This window comes from Arachis hypogaea, chromosome 13 (genome assembly GCF_003086295.3).
Source record: "Arachis hypogaea cultivar Tifrunner chromosome 13, arahy.Tifrunner.gnm2.J5K5, whole genome shotgun sequence".
Lineage (NCBI taxonomy): Eukaryota > Viridiplantae > Streptophyta > Magnoliopsida > Fabales > Fabaceae > Arachis > Arachis hypogaea.
This window is the reverse complement of record NC_092048.1, coordinates 40,778,285-40,797,277: the sequence shown is the minus strand read 5'-3', so window position 1 is coordinate 40,797,277 and position 18,993 is coordinate 40,778,285. Positions and strand designations below refer to the sequence as shown.

Sequence of the window (18,993 nt, the reverse complement as noted above, 5' to 3'; positions counted from 1 at the left end):
ATTTGTAAAGTTACATTTCATTAATAATAGTGCTCCTTTCTTTGAAATTCCATCACCATTACTACAGTACGCACCGACTTAAGCTCGAAAAAGTGCAAAAATCTGTTGCCTGACCTATATGGTTGGCAAGATAAAGCAACGAAGTACAAGATGGTGTAAAGAGGTTGTAAAATGACGATCATGACAACTCGGCAACAAAAAGGAAAACGACTTACAAGTCGGAAAGCCCCGAGCATAACAAAATGCATCGCGAAAATAACCTAAGTTATGAAAACGATTTAATGAGAAACTAAGTTGAATGTTTACACTAAGTAATGGAAAACAAAAGAACTATTCAAGTGAAAGCTTTCACAAAAGCTTTACAAAGCCTAAAAGTATTAATCAGCGCCAACAATTATAAGTGAATAAAATATTTTTTCACAAAAAAATAGCTACTTCGTTAAAAACTCTAGGACTAAGCATCCAAAAGGTAAACAGTAGCAGTTGTTAAAGATCCATTTCTTAAGGATCAAAAGTCAGAGACCAACGAAATAACCAAAACATACATAAGAGAGTTTAAAAAGGACTCACAAGCCGGGCCTTAAGAACAAATTCAAATAGGGCCAATAAGAGGATTGGAGTCACCATCTGGAGGGGAAGTCGGGTCAGCCACAGAAGTCGGAGGAACCTCTTCGGCTGCAGAGGTCGGAGCAGCATCAGGTTGGACAGAAGAACTCAGCAGCAACTCTGCGAATGTATTGACCTCATGAGTAGAAGATTCAATTATGCGTTGCCCAACTGTCTTCAACTCGGAGTCAGTGAGAGGACAAGGAGGAAAAACAATCTTCCCATCAATAACAACTTTGTCTGAGTGAAAGGGTGACAAATCCAAGTCGGGAGCGAAAACTCGGACTTGTTCTTTCAACACCTCGAACACCGCTTCTGTACCCTCAGCCACGGACTCCTCCAAGTCCTGGTATCCCTCCCTAAGCCGCTCCAGTTTCTCCCTCAGTTTTATTTTATCCGAAAATAAGCGCATGTAGTTCTGCTTGGCCTTCTCCTTCAAACCTTCAGCCATAGCTAAAGAACCCATCAACTGCTTCTCCCTCTCATGGGATTTGGAGAGCTTATCTTCCAGCAGGGCCTTCTCCTCCATTAGCCTCTTCTCATCCTCTCGAAACATGGCCAATTGGCCCTGAAAAACCTCCAAAGAATGTTGTGTAGCACCCAAAGGAGTCTTCTCCAGTTCCTTGATGAGAGATGTACAAACCCCAGCAGTACGAATCTCCCCTGCGGGATCAAGTCCTGAAGGTGAGTTCGGATGGAAGCATCATCCATAGCAATAGAGCTATCGGAAAGAATGTGCCTCTCACTGAACTTCACCTCATCAAAGCTAGTGTCACAAACATTAGAAACACTAGCCTCTGAGGTCTTGCGCTTTTTCTAAACAGGCTCCGAGGAGGGAGAAAATGGAGGGGTAGGGACAAAAGGAGGAGGAGGAGGAGGAGCGGTAAAAAAATTTACCGACTTGGCTAAAGCAGAAGAGGTCGTCCCCAAATTTGACTTCTGTTGAGAAGGAGTAGCTGACGTCCCGCCCTCTTACAGTTGAGCAGCTCGGGTTCGTGCATTTCTTTTTGCCTCCTGCACCTTAAGATAGGCCTTTGATCCACTTTTTATTTTTTCTGAAGAGAAAAATTGAAAAACGATTAGCATACAAGTCAGAAGAATATGAAAGTACCTATAAAATCAAAAACAAAAAGCTACCTAGCTCAGTCCGGAGATAGCTCAGAGTTCCGAGAAGAAATTTCTTGGTGTCGAGGTTTGGAGCCCATCCCAAGCCTCTCGAAAAAATTCAACCACTGCCTCCTCTACCTTGTCCAGATCTACTAAAATGTACTTCTCTACAGGGGCCGCTTTCGCCCAGTATAATTGAAAAAGGGGTTCATGGTTGTCACTCAAGAAAAAAGGGTGATGGCCCTCAATAGCTCGAACTTTAAAAAAGAAATTTTTGAAATTATGGAACGAATCATCAAAAATATAAAATACCTTTCGACCTTGAATAGCTCGAAAGGAGACCCACTGATGTTTATTTTGAGTATTAAAAGGCCTTGTCAAGTGGAAAAGATAAAAAAAAGACTCTCAAAGAGATCGGAAAACCAAGTTCACGGCTAACAAGCTGGTAAATCTTAAGAAACTCCCAAGAATTGGGATGGAGTTGAGAAGGGACCACCCTACATTGGGACAACACTTCTATCTCAAAGGCAGAAAAAGGAAAAGTAACTCCTAGGCGAGTGAACAAGCAGTCATACATGAAAATAAAGTGGGATTCCGACTCGGTCACCTTCCCACAGCAAACCCGATCCTCAGGGTCAGGGGCAATTATTTCATATTTGGCTTCGTCCTCAACAGAATTACAGATTCTATGATGCTTACGAAGTTCTTTTATAAAAACACTATCAACAATAGGGTTGGATACAAGAACATAGGAATCTACCCATCGCAACAAATCTTTAGAAATCCGGGAAGACATTTTGGAAAACAAAGGATGAAAATATAGAATAGTATACCTACATTATACAGAAAGAAAGAGATCCTTTACTGGCAAGTTTAAAGTAAAGAAAGTTTCTTCAAAAAGTGCAACATACCGTCAATATTTTCAGAGAAAAAGGATTCCCAATGCACACAACACCAAAAAGACACATAAAGATTACACAGGGCATCTCAACAAACACCTAGTCTATCAGACGTAGAGCAGGAAATGGAATAAACACTACAAAAGATATATGAAACTAACCTTGTGGGGAGGAAAAGAACAAAGGAAGTTCTTAGCGACGGGGAAGCAAACGCCAAACGCTGGGAAATGGAAAAATTGGGAGACGAAGAAAGCACAGAAAGGTAATTCGAAGGGAAGACGAAAAAGAAGAAAGAGAAAGAGAGGGAAAGTATTTATAAGACCATAAGGGCACAATCGTAAAATAATCCATTCATTAAAAAGGTACACCGTTACCAATGTAACCGCCCTCCACGTGTCGTAGTTGAAAAGCCAACTGATGTGATGGTTGACAACCTGAGATCACTTCGGTTTTTAATTCAAATCACGTCAGTTTTTACGACTTGAAAATGAGCTGTTGTTTTGCACATCTCCAACCTTATCTAATACTCGAATCCAACTCAAATAAAGAGATCGGACTTGAATTGGAGGACTGTTCATACTCTGGCCCAAAATATAAGCCAGGCCCAATAAAGTTAAAAGGTCCAATAAAAAAGAATGGCCTCATCCACGTGTCCGACCTCTTCTAAGAGGTCGGAACAGATTGAAACAGACAGCTCACATGTAACTAAGTGAGTAACCGCCTCCCTGAATCTCTCACCCATTTCTAGAAGAGAGATCCTAACAACCCTAAGATAAAGGGACGGTTATCCACCATCAGAAGTAGTGGAACTACTTCAACGGTGGTTATTGGCTCATCTCCTATAAATACCTTGACACACTCAGGTACATTTAAGTCTTAATACACTTAAACCTGCTTAACCCTTTGCTGACTTAGGCATTGGAGTGTCTTGCAAGTATCACCCCCATCCTTTCACACATATAACTCGGACGGCAGCTCCCTGACACAGGACAAGTCGGAGGTCATCTTCCTTGAATACTTGGGCCTTGTAAGCAAGCCCAAACCACATCCGGTTTCAGGTAACCCACGGAATAGTATCCATACAGACTCTTTACGTATAAGAGAAAAAAAAAATCTTAAATAGTCCTTAACAATTATTTCGAAAGACAACGAGATCTTTAATAAAAAAATATCCTTTTTCGGCCTTTGATCGTTATTTTTGTAAGATTGTTTAGCCCCTCTGTCAATATTTTCTTTGTATTAACAAAATTAACTTATATGACATGTTAAATTGTTGATTTATCCGTTAAAAACTAACTAAAATTGACAAATTTCTTTTGTAGAGAGGCTTGTTATTTTTTAGGAGTAATTGTCAGGAACGTTTAGTTATTTTTTTATTTTTTGTTATTTTTTTAAATATATTAGCTAAATAAACTGTCTAAAACTAAGAAATATTAATGATTTTTAAATTATTTTTATTTATAAAAATTAAATAAAAGATTTATTAGTGATTAATATGTCGTATAAGTACGTTTTGAAAAAAATTATTGATAAAAAAATTAATCAATCTTACAAAATTAAATATCAAAAACCAAAATAAAAATTTTTTTTATTAAAAACTTCATTGTGTTTCGAAAAAATTATTGAAATAGATATTAAAGTATATAACATAGAAAAAATTTGTCATATACACAGATATACTCAAACAAATACTTTCATTACATTTGTGTTATGTTAATTATCAAAATTCAATATTAGATTATATGAAACTAATTATATCATACTGTGAAATCACTTTATCTGAATTGTTTAAGTTATTAAGTGCATAGATATATATCTAATAAAAAGAGAAAAAGAGAGAAAAAAAAATGACTAAAAAGGACACATATTTTTTCGATCACTTTGATAAAAATTGGTTTAAATATATTTGTGTATACCTAATTTTTCTGTAATAATAAATCAGTTATTACCTTGAAATTTTTAATTAACCTTACAAAAATATTTTTAAAAAACTCCTAAAAGTGCCAAAAAATACATCTGAATTAAGCATGTTTATATCACCAGGATGGCTTACCTTGTAATCCATGGTAACGGCTATAAATTATAAATAAGACACCAGAGTATTCTTATATTGCGGCTATATATATACAACTTATAATAAAACAATATGAACAATTTTTTATTTGCTGCCGTTGTTTTTTTAGGAGAATCTGACTATATTTATACACTAGCTCATTTTATAGTACAAACTCCCTTCTATCCTAACTCCTAAGTCGGTTGATGAATATCAAAGTCTGGAAAAGCATCTCAGGTCGCGGAGAGTGTGTTAACGTATCAATGTATCATATATAATGTAATACAAATTGTGATTATTTATTTTAATTTCCTTCATATGGATTCACCCTGCTTACAGCTCCTGTTTTATAATAATATGTAATTTAAACATTCGTGATATAAATAATTTAAAAATTATTTAATAGTTATTAGTTTATATTTTTAAATATTTTAAAATATTTAATTTAAATTTATATATTTTAATTTTATTTATTTAGTTATTAAATTAATTTTATGTTAGTAATTTAAAATTTTTTTATTTTAATTTAATAAAAAATTATAAATATTTTTTAAATTATTATAATAATGTCATATAGAGATATTAAAAGAATGTTAAAATATTTTTTAATTTTGTGATAAAATTATAATATGAACAAATAAAATTTAGTGAATTATTTTTTTGTTACATTAAAAAATTAAATAAAAAATTGAGTAATTTTTTTATTAAATTTTTAAACTATAGTGTGACTAAATTAAATTAAATTTTTTTATTATATTAAAAATTAAATAAAAAATAAAATATTTTTTATTTAATTTTAATTTTTTTTATTTTAATTTTAATACATATTTTTTATTCAGTTTCAATCCTTGTCTTTTATATTTCTTTTTCTTTTTTGTATCACATAATACATGTGAATAGTTTTTACATGAAATCTTTTAGTTACAACTTATATATCTTGTAAATTTTGATGATTTTTCTTATATTTTTCTGTCCACTTTTTGAATTTTAGTTTATGCCTTAAGCCTTTCATTTCTTTTTTTTTTTTCTAATAAGAGGTTAGAATTTAATTTTAATATATTATTTAATTATATTTTTTTAACTAATTATTTATATAATAATAATAAAAATAATTATTTTATTAACATACATATATATATATATAATTAATAGGTAACACATCAAAACTAAAGTTTAACTAAGTGGCTTCTAAATAATCATTATGATCACCATTAAAAATAAAGATGGTAACACCGTTCGAACTCGCGGGTATCCACCCTATTTTTATCTGTTTAGAGTGGATAATTATCTGTTCTGTACAGAAGTAAAGTTTTACTGGGACAGGATCTTGAGCGGGACGGAACGGAGTCGGGTTTAGATAGTGCCCGTCCTTATCCGTCCCGATATATATATAATATATATAAAATAATTAATAATATTATATTATATTTAAATTTTTATTTTAATTTATGTTATGTATGTAATGATGGTTATATAAATTTAAAAATTTAATTTTATTTATTGAATTTTAATAATTATAGGGACAAGTAGGGACGAGACGGGTACCCACAGGGACAAGTTAGAGTTCAACTTTTTACTACTCGCGGATAAGAGCGAGACGGATTTTATGCAGATTATTGTAGGACGGGACGGAATCAGGTAGAGCAAAAATCCGTCCCTATCCGCTCCAATACCACTCCTAATTAAAAACCAGCGAGTTTTCAGCATATTTAATTTAAGTGGAGTCAATTCATCCTTATTTCAATATTTATTTTCTTACTTCTTAAAAAGGTTGAATTTGAGATGTTATAATAAAACAAAAGTTTAAATACATTTTTAGTCCCTCATAAAATACTGTTTTTAAGATTTTTTTTTTGTTTTAATTTAGATCCAATAAATTAAAAAATTGTGCACTTTAGTCTATTTTGTTAGTTTGGTATTATGTCAATTACTAATATAATATGTTAAATATTAGTGTGAGAGATCAATTTTTTCAAAAGTAAAAAAGTTTTGATAAAATAACAAAGTAAAATATTAATCATTTTTAAAGTAAGATAGTAAAATTTATAATATAAAAATTATAAATTCAATAATAATTATCTTTTATTTTATTATTTTATAATTTTTTTCTTTTAATTTTTTTCATAATAATAAATATCCTTCTATATTAATATTTTAATTTGTCACTTTATCATTTGACTTCCTATCTCAACATTTCATAAAATAAAATAATACTAAAAGATGAGATTCAAATAAACATTTTTAAAATTTTGTTGGATCAAAATATAAAATAGTATGTTTAGTAAACGAAATTTTAGCCAACGTACAATGCAGTGGTCCTTTTCCATAGTCAAATGATACAATCCCTCTTTTCATCATCTAGAACAGCGAATGGAAACCCCTTTCCGTACCAGGAAACAAAAATTGATTAGAAAAAGTCTAGGATTAACAATTTTATTAAATTCTGGCTAGCATATAATTAACATATAACTAATAAATCTCACACCAATCTTATACCATTAAAATCATTATTAATGACTATTTGATAGCTATAAATTACAAAAATTAATGGTCCCTAACATTCCTCAATTGACTAAATAGCTACTCAGCTAGCCGGCTGTACAATTAAATTCCGAGTAAGACAAATCTTATTACGTTAGTTGTGTCTAATGTCTATATATATGGCAGATTATTAATTGGCAATAATGAAATACTAAATTATTTCGTACGACATGTTAATCCAATATACGAATATCTTTGTTATCATTTTTAATTGTACAAATTACAATTTTTTTAAAAAAGAATTTTTTTATTTTAAACTAAATTTATAAACTCATAATTGCACGATATGTATCAATTAAAACTTGTTTCATGTAATTAAAACTTTCAAAAACTGTAATACAATATTTTGCTTTTATTTATTCATCTTATTAGGATATTCATACATATAGAATTCATGAGGTAGTTGAAACTTGAAACCATGTCTTAATTAATTCTGGGTTCAGGCGGTTTATTTTTTCCTCCAAAATGTAGAGTTTTGAATAAAAGAAAAACTTTGAATTGTGGCACAATAAAGCATGACTCCAGTAGTGGCGGTTACTTTTCTTTTTGTATGAAAATTAAAAGGTAAAATATTTTTTTTGTCTTTAAAATTTGGTAAAAATTTTAAAAATATCTATAAGTTTTATTTTGTTTTAATTTTATCTTAAAAATTTTCGATTTACATTAAATATATCTCTAACGGCTAATTTTTTAAAAAATTTAAGACCAATTCAACAACAATAATTTCATAAGAATAATTCTCAATACAAATAAATTAAGCATAATTTTCATACATTATTGTTAGATTAGTCTTAAATTTTTTAAAAATTTAGCCGTCGAAAGTATATTTGATGCAAATAAAAAAATTTTAGAATAAAATTAAAACATAATAAAACTTAAAAATATTTTTAAAATTTTTGTCAAAATTAAAGAACAAAAAATATACATTATAAAAAATATACTTCAGGGACAAAGAAGTGGTGGGTGGTTGTTGTTTTCTTTTTTCCATTAATGGTGGGGTTTGAGTCAAATTGTAATTCTTCAATTAATTTACGTTTTAATTAGTACGTGAAAAACGAGGAGCATATGCAGTTTTTTATAAATAAAAATAGAAAACTAATTTTTTAATTAGTGAGCATGAATTAATTTTAGTATGTAAGTTTATAGTTTAATATTTAAAACTGAAAAATTATAAATTAAGAAAACTTGTTTAGTAATAATTGGAATGCATTCTTTATAAAAAGAAAATACAGAATTATTCTTCTAGTAAAGAGTTCATAGCTGAATATAACTAAATCGACTATGTTACGTATATATTAAAATTAATTATTAATATAAAATATATATTAAACTATAAATATATATTAAAAATAAATTAAATTATATATATATTTATATATAAATATATTAATAGCTGATTTTAGTAATTAATTTTAATATATAAATAATATTTTTTTAACTAAATTATATGAAAGTTTCGTATGAGTAGTTGACTTTTGATTAAATTATGTATAAATTAATGCTTAATTAATTTTGCACTCCCGACGAATTAAATAATCTTATTTTAGTTGTGCGCTATGTCAGTAGTAGATGCCAAGAGATATCATTGCATTAAAGTTTAAACACAGTTTTGCTATAACCACCACTAAATGTCAACGAAAGTGGAAGCAATGTTTCATGATTATTAGAATTTAGAAAACCATAGTTATCGTTCGTGCTCTCAATATCCATTTAATTAATGGAAATATACATGATACTAAGCCGTACATGCGTTATTGATGCGGCAGAAATATTATGTCGATTGAAAAATAGAAACAAAAGCAAAGTTGTACAAATCTTCTAATAATAATAATATATATTTTCCGAATAAATAATAATTATTATTAATTTAACTTTTTAAGTCATGTCAAAATTACTACAATAATTAAATAAAAAAAATGACAAAGAAATCTTTGACGTTTTAATCCACATACATTTAAATTCTTAAAAATTTAAAAATATATTTAAATTTTTGATCTTTTTAAAATTCGGACACATTGATTTCTACTGTATTTTCAAATTCTTATAAAATTAAATGTCCACAAATCAAAACATCAAAAATCAATTTGTCATTTTTTTATAAATAAATTTCAAAGGATGTGATCACCTTAACTAGATAGCTAGGATTCATCAATTTAGACAACACAATTTTTTAGCATATTTTTAAAAGAAGACTTTGATCGGAATTTGGATGAGTTGGGAGTCTTTTGAAATACTGATTCAAAAAAAAAAAAAAAAAGACAAAGAAAATAATATATATATAATTAGAAAAAGTTCTTGACCACAAGAGAAAAAAGTTAGGCGCCCACCACAAAAAATCTAGGTTATTATGATCATTTTGATTGTCATTATACCAAAAATGACATTTTATAAAAAAAAGTTATAACCTTAAATAGTATTCTATAAATTAAGATAATTTTTTAAAATTCGTCACAATTACTATTTTTTTGTCATATTTTTAATAATTACGTGATCACTATTTTTGATATTTTTTCCAAAACAAAAAGTTTAACTCTCCAGATATTTATAAAGTATAAATTGAAAGATGGATATGATACTTTTAGAAAAAAAATTAGTGATTGTATTAAATGGCCTCAAGAATTCACACATTTTTTCACACATCTTTCACTCCGTCACTTAGGACAATATTTATAGTTATTGGTTATTTTTGTAAAATTACGAAGATATTTAATGCTACTTTTACACAGCGAAAATTGAATTCTATCTAGTGGGTACATCCAATCTCAAACCTATCTTAGGTCAAGTGGATTCATATATACTTGATCAACATACTTCCTAAATACTATTTTTCTTGTCTCCGGTGCTTTCACGTACTTATCGCTATGTTTATTTATAAAGATGGAATAGTAAAACAAGAATAGAGATACAAAATTATATTTAATAGAGGGGATATAGATAAAAATAATATGTTTAGAGACATTAAATTAATATATTTTATATTTATTTTAACAGAAAAGATACAGAAATATTAATAAAGGATATAATTTATTTTTTATTTTTTTATTTTTTTATTAATTTTTTATAATTATATTTTTATTATTATATTTTTTATCTCAAATTTTTAAATAAAAAAATGAGAATAAATTAAATTTTTATAATTTGTTCTAATTTATCACCAAACAAAATATAAAAACACAAAATTTTATGTTTTTTCTATTCTTTATATCTTGTTATCAATATCTTATCTTATTCTATTCTCGTAAACAAACACAGCCTATTTGATGCTTTTGCTAATCTTATATAAGGCACTACTAACTATATTTAATCTCTCTTGAACTACATGATTCAAAATATGAGCACTATATCTAATATGAAAAAAAAAAATCTCTATTACACAACAAATCATCTTACAATACTAATTGTTCAAGTAAAAGAAGATTTTTTTTTTGGTGATATCGTATCCAATATGGGGAGACTCCATTTTATAAAAGCAAGCATTTTGCTATTTAAGTTCTATTTATTATCAATAAAATGTACCGTCAAACATTATAAATTCTAGTAACATCAACATCAATAACAATAGTATTTCTACAATAGTATTTCACTTCAGGATTTAAGATTAAATGTAATTTTCTAATCCATTTGTACTCCTCAAAATTATATGAAAGATCATGCTCAACAATAGCCATTGAAATGTTTTCCAAATACGCCTATGGACAATCTGCCTAGGTCTCAACTTCCCAGTATGATCTATTATCATTACAGCAACATCTTGATACTTGTGTTTTGAGGGTTATTTGAAACTGAATTGTTTTAGGTTTAAAAGTGAGATTCAAATGTTTATGGGTGGCTTATCCAACGTCTTCTCCAATGAGGATGAATCTGTTCGAGTTGTCTATGAGCAGAGGTGGTGATGGTACCTGCAAGGGATTTTGATAATTAAGTTAGCATGAGTTTTAGGCAGATATTTAGTAAATTGAGTTTGAAAAAAACCTGAAGATGTCAAGGCATTTATAAGTGTAGATGTAGAATCAATAACCACCTTTTAGAGTTTGTTCCACCTTTGATGTTGGATAGTTATTCCCTTTTATTAGGGAGGTTGTTGAGATCTCCTTTCTAGATTAATAGGAGGTATTGAGGGAGTTAGTTACTTATTTGGATAAGTAGAGCTAAGTCCACATCGTCGTGCCTGACCTCTATTAAAGTTGGACAAGTATTGATCTAGATAATATTCGTAGATTTAACTTTATTTACTTTGGGTCTGACTGTGTATTGGACCAGAATATGAACACTTAGAATAAGAGTTTTTTGTACATCAACCAATATGACAATTACGATTCGTTCCGCCTATGTTAGAACCACCAATCATATACTCTTTTTCATAATATTACAAGTAGCCTTTCTTTTCCATCTTTTATACCAATTTTAGAGAAATATTTTCAATAAGTAGAAGTTAAGATTTTAACCCTTTCAATAGGCTTCTCATTTTGTGTAGTAGAATCAATCCCTTCCATAACATCTAAAATTTTATCTAAGATTTTCAATTCACACCCATAAAAATTCTATTAGTACAATGAACAAATTAAGCTTAATCTTTTTTTTTTTTTTATAAAAAATACAAAAAAAAATAAAATATTGTGTCTATTATCTATTGGAAGGAAAACTCCAAAAAAAAAAGTAGAGAGCAAATTGCAAAGAGCTAAGCTAATTAGTGGATCTAGCAAAGGACGAAGCAGGGGGTGCTAGTTGATATCCATCGGTGATGGAGGGAGAGAATGAAGTAGAGAATGAGTAGGATGGAGTAACTTACTATGATTGTAGAGAGAGAACAAAGTACATAGTGAAGGAGATGGTCAGAACTCAGATGGAGATGGTTGGGGGCTACTGGAGAAAAGGCGATGATGCTATAGTAGTAGAGTGGGAAGAGTAGAGACTAAGAGTCCGAGAAGGAAGAGTTGAGAGTTAGGAGTTATTGTAGAGTTAGGACAGTAAGACAGTGCAAAAAATTACTTTATATACCCAGAAAAAAAAAAGGCTAGATGAACTAAACCGTACCTGCTCAACTTAAACCTGTCTAACCCGTGAGTTATCCAATCCAAACCAGATTGACCCATTTTTAAATATATGTCTTAATGTTTCTGACTTGACTCTCTCATTTTTACAAGCAATTTGAGTCGACTAGCGATCGTGACTTGTTATGACGGTTGTACTTATCTCTTGGTCATTTAAGAAGCAAATTATAGTTGCAACATTTAATACTGAGGCGGAATATAGGAGCATAAGTGATCTAGTTGCTGAATTGTATGGATCAAGAATTTACTTGGTGAACTAAAATTCTCACTCCTTGAGTATAGTACTTCTAGCTACAAATCTGATTCTACACGCAAAATTCAAGCACTTTAAAATAGATATGCATTTTGTTAGGGATTTGGTTACTACAAAGACTATTTAAGTTAGTTACAAACCAATCAATATGTAGGTTGCTAATATACTCTCTACAATTGTTTATTTTGAACCTTTTTTGCATTTCAGATCCAAACATAAGCTTAAAGATCTTTGTACCTTGAGTTTGAGGAAAATCATAAAGAAATTGGAGAATCTAATGAAAAGCTATTAAAAAGGTTTTAAAAGAATCTGAATCGACATAAAATAGTTAAGGTAGTTAGATAGTTAGAATTCTCTCTCTATTATCTATTAAGAAGATAAAGTAGTAATACTTGTAATAGAAATGTGTTGAGTTCAGAGAATATTTAACAAATTTGATGATGACAAATATTTGATTGAGTACATTAATTATATATTTCAAGTATTACAAAAACGGGCCTGCTACACATACAAGTATCCAAGCATCCAAGTTGGCCCAGCCCAAATCGAAGACACGCGCATAAGGAAGCATAACATAGCGCGTCAAAATCACGCGCTCAACACAAACAGTTACGTATGGCAGACTCTTCCACTTCCTCCACTTCTTCCACTTCTCAAAACGCTTCGAAAACAAGGGAACGCTCCCATTTTCGAGCAAAAATCAAAGTTCAAAATATACAAATCGTTGTTCGAAACCTACATCAAAACAACATCAAACTCTCCGTGAAGAATCTGAAGAGAAAACGAAGCAAGAACACTCAACGTAAGTTGATTAAGATTACTGTATATTTTAGTTTTCTTCTACGTCGTTCTTCTAGGATTTACTGTGCTATTATTCTTGCTTCTTTGTTACACTGTTCTAAGTTCTACGTCATTCTTCTAAGTTCTACGTCGTTCTACATTCTTGTTCTAAGTTCTCTTGCTACTGTTGTTGATTTTTGGGGGTTTATTCCGTAGATTGGGGGTTGTATACTGCTTGAACTTGTAATGTGGCTTGATATTGATGCATGTTTGACTGATATCTGACTGATATATATGAATGTATCTGAATAATATCTATCTCACTGTTATCAATGGGTGTATCTGATTCTTACATATGGGTGTATCTTACTGTTATCAATGAGTGTATCTGACTCATATATGCGTGTATCTTACTGATATCTCAATTAATTTGATATTGAAGCATGTTTGAGTGATACCTGACTGATATATATGGATTTATCTGAATCATATCTATGGGTGTATCTCACTGTTAACAATGAGTGTATCGGATTCTTACATATGGGTGTATCTTACTGTTATTAGACCTTGTAATGTTGCTTGATATTGGAACATGTTTGACTGATATCTGACTGATAAATATGAATGTATCTGAATAATATCAATGGGTGTATCTCACTGTTAACAATGAGTGTATCTGATTCTTACATATGGGTGTATCTTACTGTTATTAGACCTTGTAATGTTGCTTGATATTGAAGCATGTTTGACTGATATCTGACTGATATATATGAATGTATCTGAATAATATCTATCTCACTGTTATCAATGGGTGTATCTGATTCTTACATATGGGTGTATCTTACTGTTACTAATGGGTGTATATTTGTGTGTATTTTTTGTTTCAGACAAAATGGCAGCAAGAAACCAAACGAAAGACCTTAAGTGTGCCACACATCTCCTGAGTGATAAGTTCAGAAACATGACTGAGGAGAAGAAGGCAATTGTCAGGGATCTCGGATTTGGTGGGTTGATGCACGTCCCACCTCTAAGGGTGGATCACCAACTCTTAAGGGAACTGGCAAACAACTTCAAACTTGGGGAGAACAGACTGAAGACAGGATATGGTTCTTTCCAAATAACACCAAAGACAATAGGTGATGCGCTTGGCATCAATGCAACAGGTAACTAGCTGAAAATTATAGGTGTATATTAAGTTCATGCTTGGGTATATTTAAGGTTGATGCTTGGGTGTTTTTGAACCGATTTTGATACTTTGTTGTTTTCTTTTTTGTAGGAAATCTGTTTCCTGAGAAAGTTGAGTATAAGCAACTTTATAAGCAACTTTCTGATGATGACAAAATAATTTATAGAAGATTCCAGGGTAAGACCCTCAAAAGTCTTACCGATGAAATGATGGAAATAGGCGTTGGCAGCGAAGAGGAACGCCTGATGTTCAAGAGGATATTCATCCTCTACATACAGATGGCGTTCCTTTTGCCAACGACGATAAACAAAATATCGCCCGTGCACCTCGCCCCAATTTTTAAGATGGACGGCATATCGGAGAGAAACTGGGGGGGGCATGTTTTGACGTTCTTGATCAAAGGCATCACAGACTACCAGGAGAAGAAGAAGAAGGCAATTGATGGCTGCCTCTTTGCCCTCATGATAATATACTTCCATCTTTCTGAAAACAAAGGCAAGAAGAGGGCTGAAAGACCACCAAAGCCTTGGATTGCCAACTGGACTAAGGAGCAGTTGGTGGAAAGAATGACTGCAGAAAGAGAAGAAACTTTGGTAAGTAAACATAATATGTTGCTTGTATTTTATTTACCTGAATGCTGCTAGCTAAAATATCTCATGTTTCAGGGGATTGTGAAGATGGCGGAGACAAGAGCAAGAGAAAAAATGAAAGAAAAAGAAAAAAAAGAAAAAAAACAAGAAATAAAAAAAACAAAAAAAAGGAAGGCGAGTCCAACATCGTCTTCGGAGACAGAAACAGCTACTGACAGTGACACTTCTACCTCTGAGTCTGAGACTCAACAAGACTCAGAGGATTCGGCAAGAAAACACCCCATAAAAAAGGGGAAAAAGTAAGTACCATACTTGGGTGTAATTTCTTTTTCGAGTTGGGTGTATTTTGTTGATCACATTGGGTATATTTTTAGTATGTTCTAAATAATCACTGTTTGCCTTCCAGAATGGAATCCAGAAAAAGAAAGCAGAGGCAAGAGGAGCCAGATTCTGATTCAGAATCTGAATCTGAACAAAGTGATGAGTAATGTCCTGAAATTATTACTCCTTTCTTTTGGCTTCATTATAAAGATTTCGTGTATTAACTGAAGTGTCTATTATTAACTTATAGGAGCGAAGAATCATCACCTGCAGAGAAGGAGAAGGAGAAGAAAAAAACAAAAACAACACCAAAAAAGTAAGCACTTCTTTGCATAATATTCTGTGATAAAATTAATTTTTTATTTCTGATTGGTACTCTTTTTTTTCCACCCAGAACACAACCAAAAAAGAAAAAAGTTCTCGTGGAGGATTCACCTCCTAAAGAAGACCAATACTTTGACGGGTACATTACCTCGTAAGCTATATTACCGTCTATCGTCGTAATTATTTTTGTTAACATCTTCTTTTATGAATGTAGTGAGACATATGAAATATCAAGTGACGAACTGGATGAATGGCTAGGGCAAAACGTTGATAAATCTGCTGCAGAGGGGTATGTCTTGCTGGGCTGTTTATTTCATATTTTGTTGTGTTTTGTATGCTAATAATTGTTTCTTGTTTCGCAGCGAGAACCAACCTGACCTGCGATCGACAGAAGGTCGCTATGTGTCGTCTGAAACGTAAGAAGCTTTATTATTTAATAAAATCTTGTTATCATGATTTGGGTGTGTCTTGAGGAACCATTTGGGTGTATTGTGTGGATCAAGTTGGGTGTATGTTGTTTAATAAGTTGGAATATTAACTTTGTTGTGTTGCTTGGATCAAATCTGTCTTAGAATACCGGCTGTGAACTTGGGAACTGATGCTCCTTCCTCTCAAGGACACACAGAACAGAGTAGTGTAAACCAGCCGTCACAAAGCATGTAATTTCTCTTTCAAATAACCGTTACTTTTGTTCTTCTATTACCCTTCTACTTCTAATTCTGTATATATTTTTTTTAGAAAAAAAAGTCCTTTATTATTTTATTCAACAAAAAAAAGGCAGGAAAAAAAAGCAAAAACTGCAAGTATGTAAGTTCTCAAAAAAACAAAGCCTGTCTTCTTTTTGAATTGTTCGGGTGTATTTCTTGAATTTCTTTGGGTGTATTTTAGGTTGAGTCTGTCTGATTCGAATATGATGGTTGTGAGGGAACAGACACCGTCCGAAGCGCTTGCAATGTGAGTTTTACAATAATATTCAACCTTATAACCTTATTATTTTCAAAGGCGTTGTTAACCTTTCATTTTTCTTCTTGTTTAGAGTCCCGATTCAGGTTTTTGTGCCGGCATCCCAAACAACCACTGAGACAGATTTTGAACCAACCCCTATGCTACAGATTGAAGGGACTACAGAAACGTAAGAAATAGTATTGAGTGTATATTTGTTTGGAGTTTGGGTGTATATTAGCTAACAGTTTGGGTGTATATTGTTCCTGATTAGTTTCTTTTACGCCGTGATTAATTTTTTGTAACTGTGCAGCACTCCTGAAACCCCCAAACAACTTCAAGAGACCACACCGACGGTTCCCCCAGCTCCAACTAAAATGTAAGTTCATCAGACTAAAATCAATCTTTGCTTATCATCCGTATATTCTTATTCTTATTCTTATTCTTATTCTTATTCTTATACATGATGACGCAGTCATCCAGATGCAGAAGATGCTGCTGCCCTGTTGATGATGGCACGGACAGCTTCCTATGTTCCTAAAACAGATCCAGGGATGCCATCATTCAGCCTTGGATTGACTGATTCAAGCCAGGAGGGGGCGTCAACGCAGGAGACAGAAAGGGAAAAATCTCCAGAAGCTGCGAATTTGATAGAACAATTGGACAGTTTGGTCCAAAGAATAGCAAGCAGCGCGACGAAGGGAAAAAACACAAGTCCACAAATTCAGAGGGAGACTGGGGGAGAAAGTTCTGCAAAGTTTGAAACTCCACGGGGATTATATCAGATTACGGATGATATGAAACAAAAGTGCTACATCTGGGGGACAAGACTGAAGGAAGATGCAGATGGCAATACTAACGAGTATGAGGAAATGTGCACTCTGATTGGCCAAGGAAAATACATTTTGATGAGAATGCACCTTGCTTCCCTCCAGGCAAAAAGTGATATAGAATCTCAGGTAATATTATAATAAGATTAATGTTTTTACACCAAAGTCAATTACAATGCTTATTAATGTAAAATTGATTTCGGCATATATTTCTAGATTGTATCTGCCATCTGCCTCATCCTCAACAACAAAAATGAAAAGAGATTTCAAGAACAAATATATTGTCTCCCCCCCGATATTGTGGTAAGTGTTACTTCTAAGAACTTCGGGTGTATTTTCTGTATTGATTTGGGTGTATTTGTCACGTTCGATTGGGTGTAAGTTTAGTATTTCATTTCTTGTTTCCCATTCTTGCAGTGCATGGCACTTTCGGATCACCCAAACGGGGAATTCGTATCACCGAAAACGAAAAAGGAATTCAGGGTGGAAGCCTACCCGAGTTTCATTCCCTTCATAGATAGAAAAAAATTGACTTCGCACCCATATGTAAGTTTTCGTTTGCTAAATTTGTTAGTACGCTTATTTACTTATTTGCAAAATAAAATAACACACTGTTCATGTGTGGCAATCCTTCAGATTTTTGCCCCTGTCTGCTACGCGGGGCATTGGTGGTTATGGCTGATAAATACAAGAAAGCGGAAATGTCAAATACTTGACCCGCTACACAAAAAGGCTCCCACCGATGAGAGAAAGGACATTAATAAATTCACTGTAAGTTGCCTCTGTCTTCTTTACTTTAATAGATAGGTCTATTTCGTTAGTTGTAATGGGTGTATCTTGTCCATTCATTCGGGTGTATTACTGATTTGTTTTCGTATTTAAGGGATATGTATTTTCAAGATTGATAACATATGCCGGCGGGGAACCTCTTCAGAAAGGGGAGAGGGAGAAGGAAATTAAATCACCATATGTTAAAATATCTGGCCAAAAAACAAGGTATAAATTTGTAACTCTGAACATTAAACTTTTGTAAATGAGATTTGTAATTTATTTTCTTCGTTTTCAGCTATGACTGCGCTGTGTACGTTATGAAGTGGATGGAGATAATTGAGCCGGAAAACATCAAAAAGGGGAAGTATCAATGGGATAATTGGCCACAGGTAACTGTCTTTAGAACCATATAACTCTGTATTACTTTACTGAATTAATATTGCTGTTTAAAAAGAATATACTTTTTAATTGTAGGAGGAGGTGGACCACTATAGAGTGGAGTACGCATCCCGGATACTATTGAGTGAGATGAATACACAGAGAGATCGGGCAATTAGAGAAAGTAGTGCTATAAGGCTGTCGAAGCCATCCTCTATATTATTAAGTCCGTTTTGTCAGATTAATTCTGCTGATATAGAAACTGCGTAATCCATCTGCTGGGTAGTTTGTAAATTAACAAATGATGTAAATATTTGCCATTTATCAACAACTTCTATTCTATGTATATTTTTTCCCATAG

At 31.9% G+C, this 18,993-nt stretch overlaps 2 protein-coding genes and 2 long non-coding RNA genes across 4 annotated transcripts; all 4 read left to right on the top strand.

Annotated features, from left to right (window-relative positions):
* Positions 1-13,125: 13,125 nt before the first annotated feature.
* LOC140177579 (uncharacterized) lies at positions 13,126-15,369 on the top strand. Its single transcript, XM_072210708.1, has 4 exons — positions 13,126-13,312; positions 14,178-14,453; positions 14,567-15,069; positions 15,142-15,369. Exons 1-4 carry the CDS (start codon positions 13,126-13,128, stop codon positions 15,367-15,369), a joined length of 1,194 nt encoding a protein of 397 aa, XP_072066809.1.
* Positions 15,370-15,472: 103 nt separating this feature from the next.
* LOC112735895 (uncharacterized) lies at positions 15,473-16,001 on the top strand. Its single transcript, XR_003168606.3, has 4 exons — positions 15,473-15,550; positions 15,638-15,703; positions 15,782-15,850; positions 15,926-16,001. It is a non-coding gene; the product is annotated as an uncharacterized lncRNA (long non-coding RNA).
* A 598-nt stretch (positions 16,002-16,599) lies between these two features.
* On the top strand, positions 16,600-17,032 carry LOC140178139 (uncharacterized). Its single transcript, XR_011870382.1, has 3 exons — positions 16,600-16,665; positions 16,748-16,843; positions 16,967-17,032. It is a non-coding gene; the product is annotated as an uncharacterized lncRNA (long non-coding RNA).
* Positions 17,033-17,903: 871 nt separating this feature from the next.
* On the top strand, positions 17,904-18,978 carry LOC140178138 (uncharacterized). Its single transcript, XM_072213387.1, has 5 exons — positions 17,904-18,029; positions 18,120-18,254; positions 18,367-18,479; positions 18,550-18,643; positions 18,729-18,978. Exons 1-5 carry the CDS (start codon positions 17,904-17,906, stop codon positions 18,900-18,902), a joined length of 642 nt encoding a protein of 213 aa, XP_072069488.1. The 3' UTR covers positions 18,903-18,978.
* The last annotated feature ends 15 nt before the right edge of the window (positions 18,979-18,993 follow it).

What these genes read in the sequence shown, in the direction of transcription:
- LOC140178138 (XM_072213387.1), top strand. Translation starts at nt 17,904, where the DNA reads ATGGCACTTTCGGATCACCCAAACGGGGAATTCGTATCACCGAAAACG. An exon ending in AATTGACTTCGCACCCATAT is followed by an intron (nt 18,030 to 18,119) that starts GTAAGTTTTCGT and finishes GCAATCCTTCAG; the next exon opens with ATTTTTGCCCCTGTCTGCTA. An exon ending in AATGGGATAATTGGCCACAG is followed by an intron (nt 18,644 to 18,728) that starts GTAACTGTCTTT and finishes TTTTAATTGTAG; the next exon opens with GAGGAGGTGGACCACTATAG.
- LOC140177579 (XM_072210708.1), top strand. Translation starts at nt 13,126, where the DNA reads ATGGCAGACTCTTCCACTTCCTCCACTTCTTCCACTTCTCAAAACGCT. An exon ending in ACGAAGCAAGAACACTCAAC is followed by an intron (nt 13,313 to 14,177) that starts GTAAGTTGATTA and finishes TTTTTGTTTCAG; the next exon opens with ACAAAATGGCAGCAAGAAAC. An exon ending in GCTTGGCATCAATGCAACAG is followed by an intron (nt 14,454 to 14,566) that starts GTAACTAGCTGA and finishes TCTTTTTTGTAG; the next exon opens with GAAATCTGTTTCCTGAGAAA.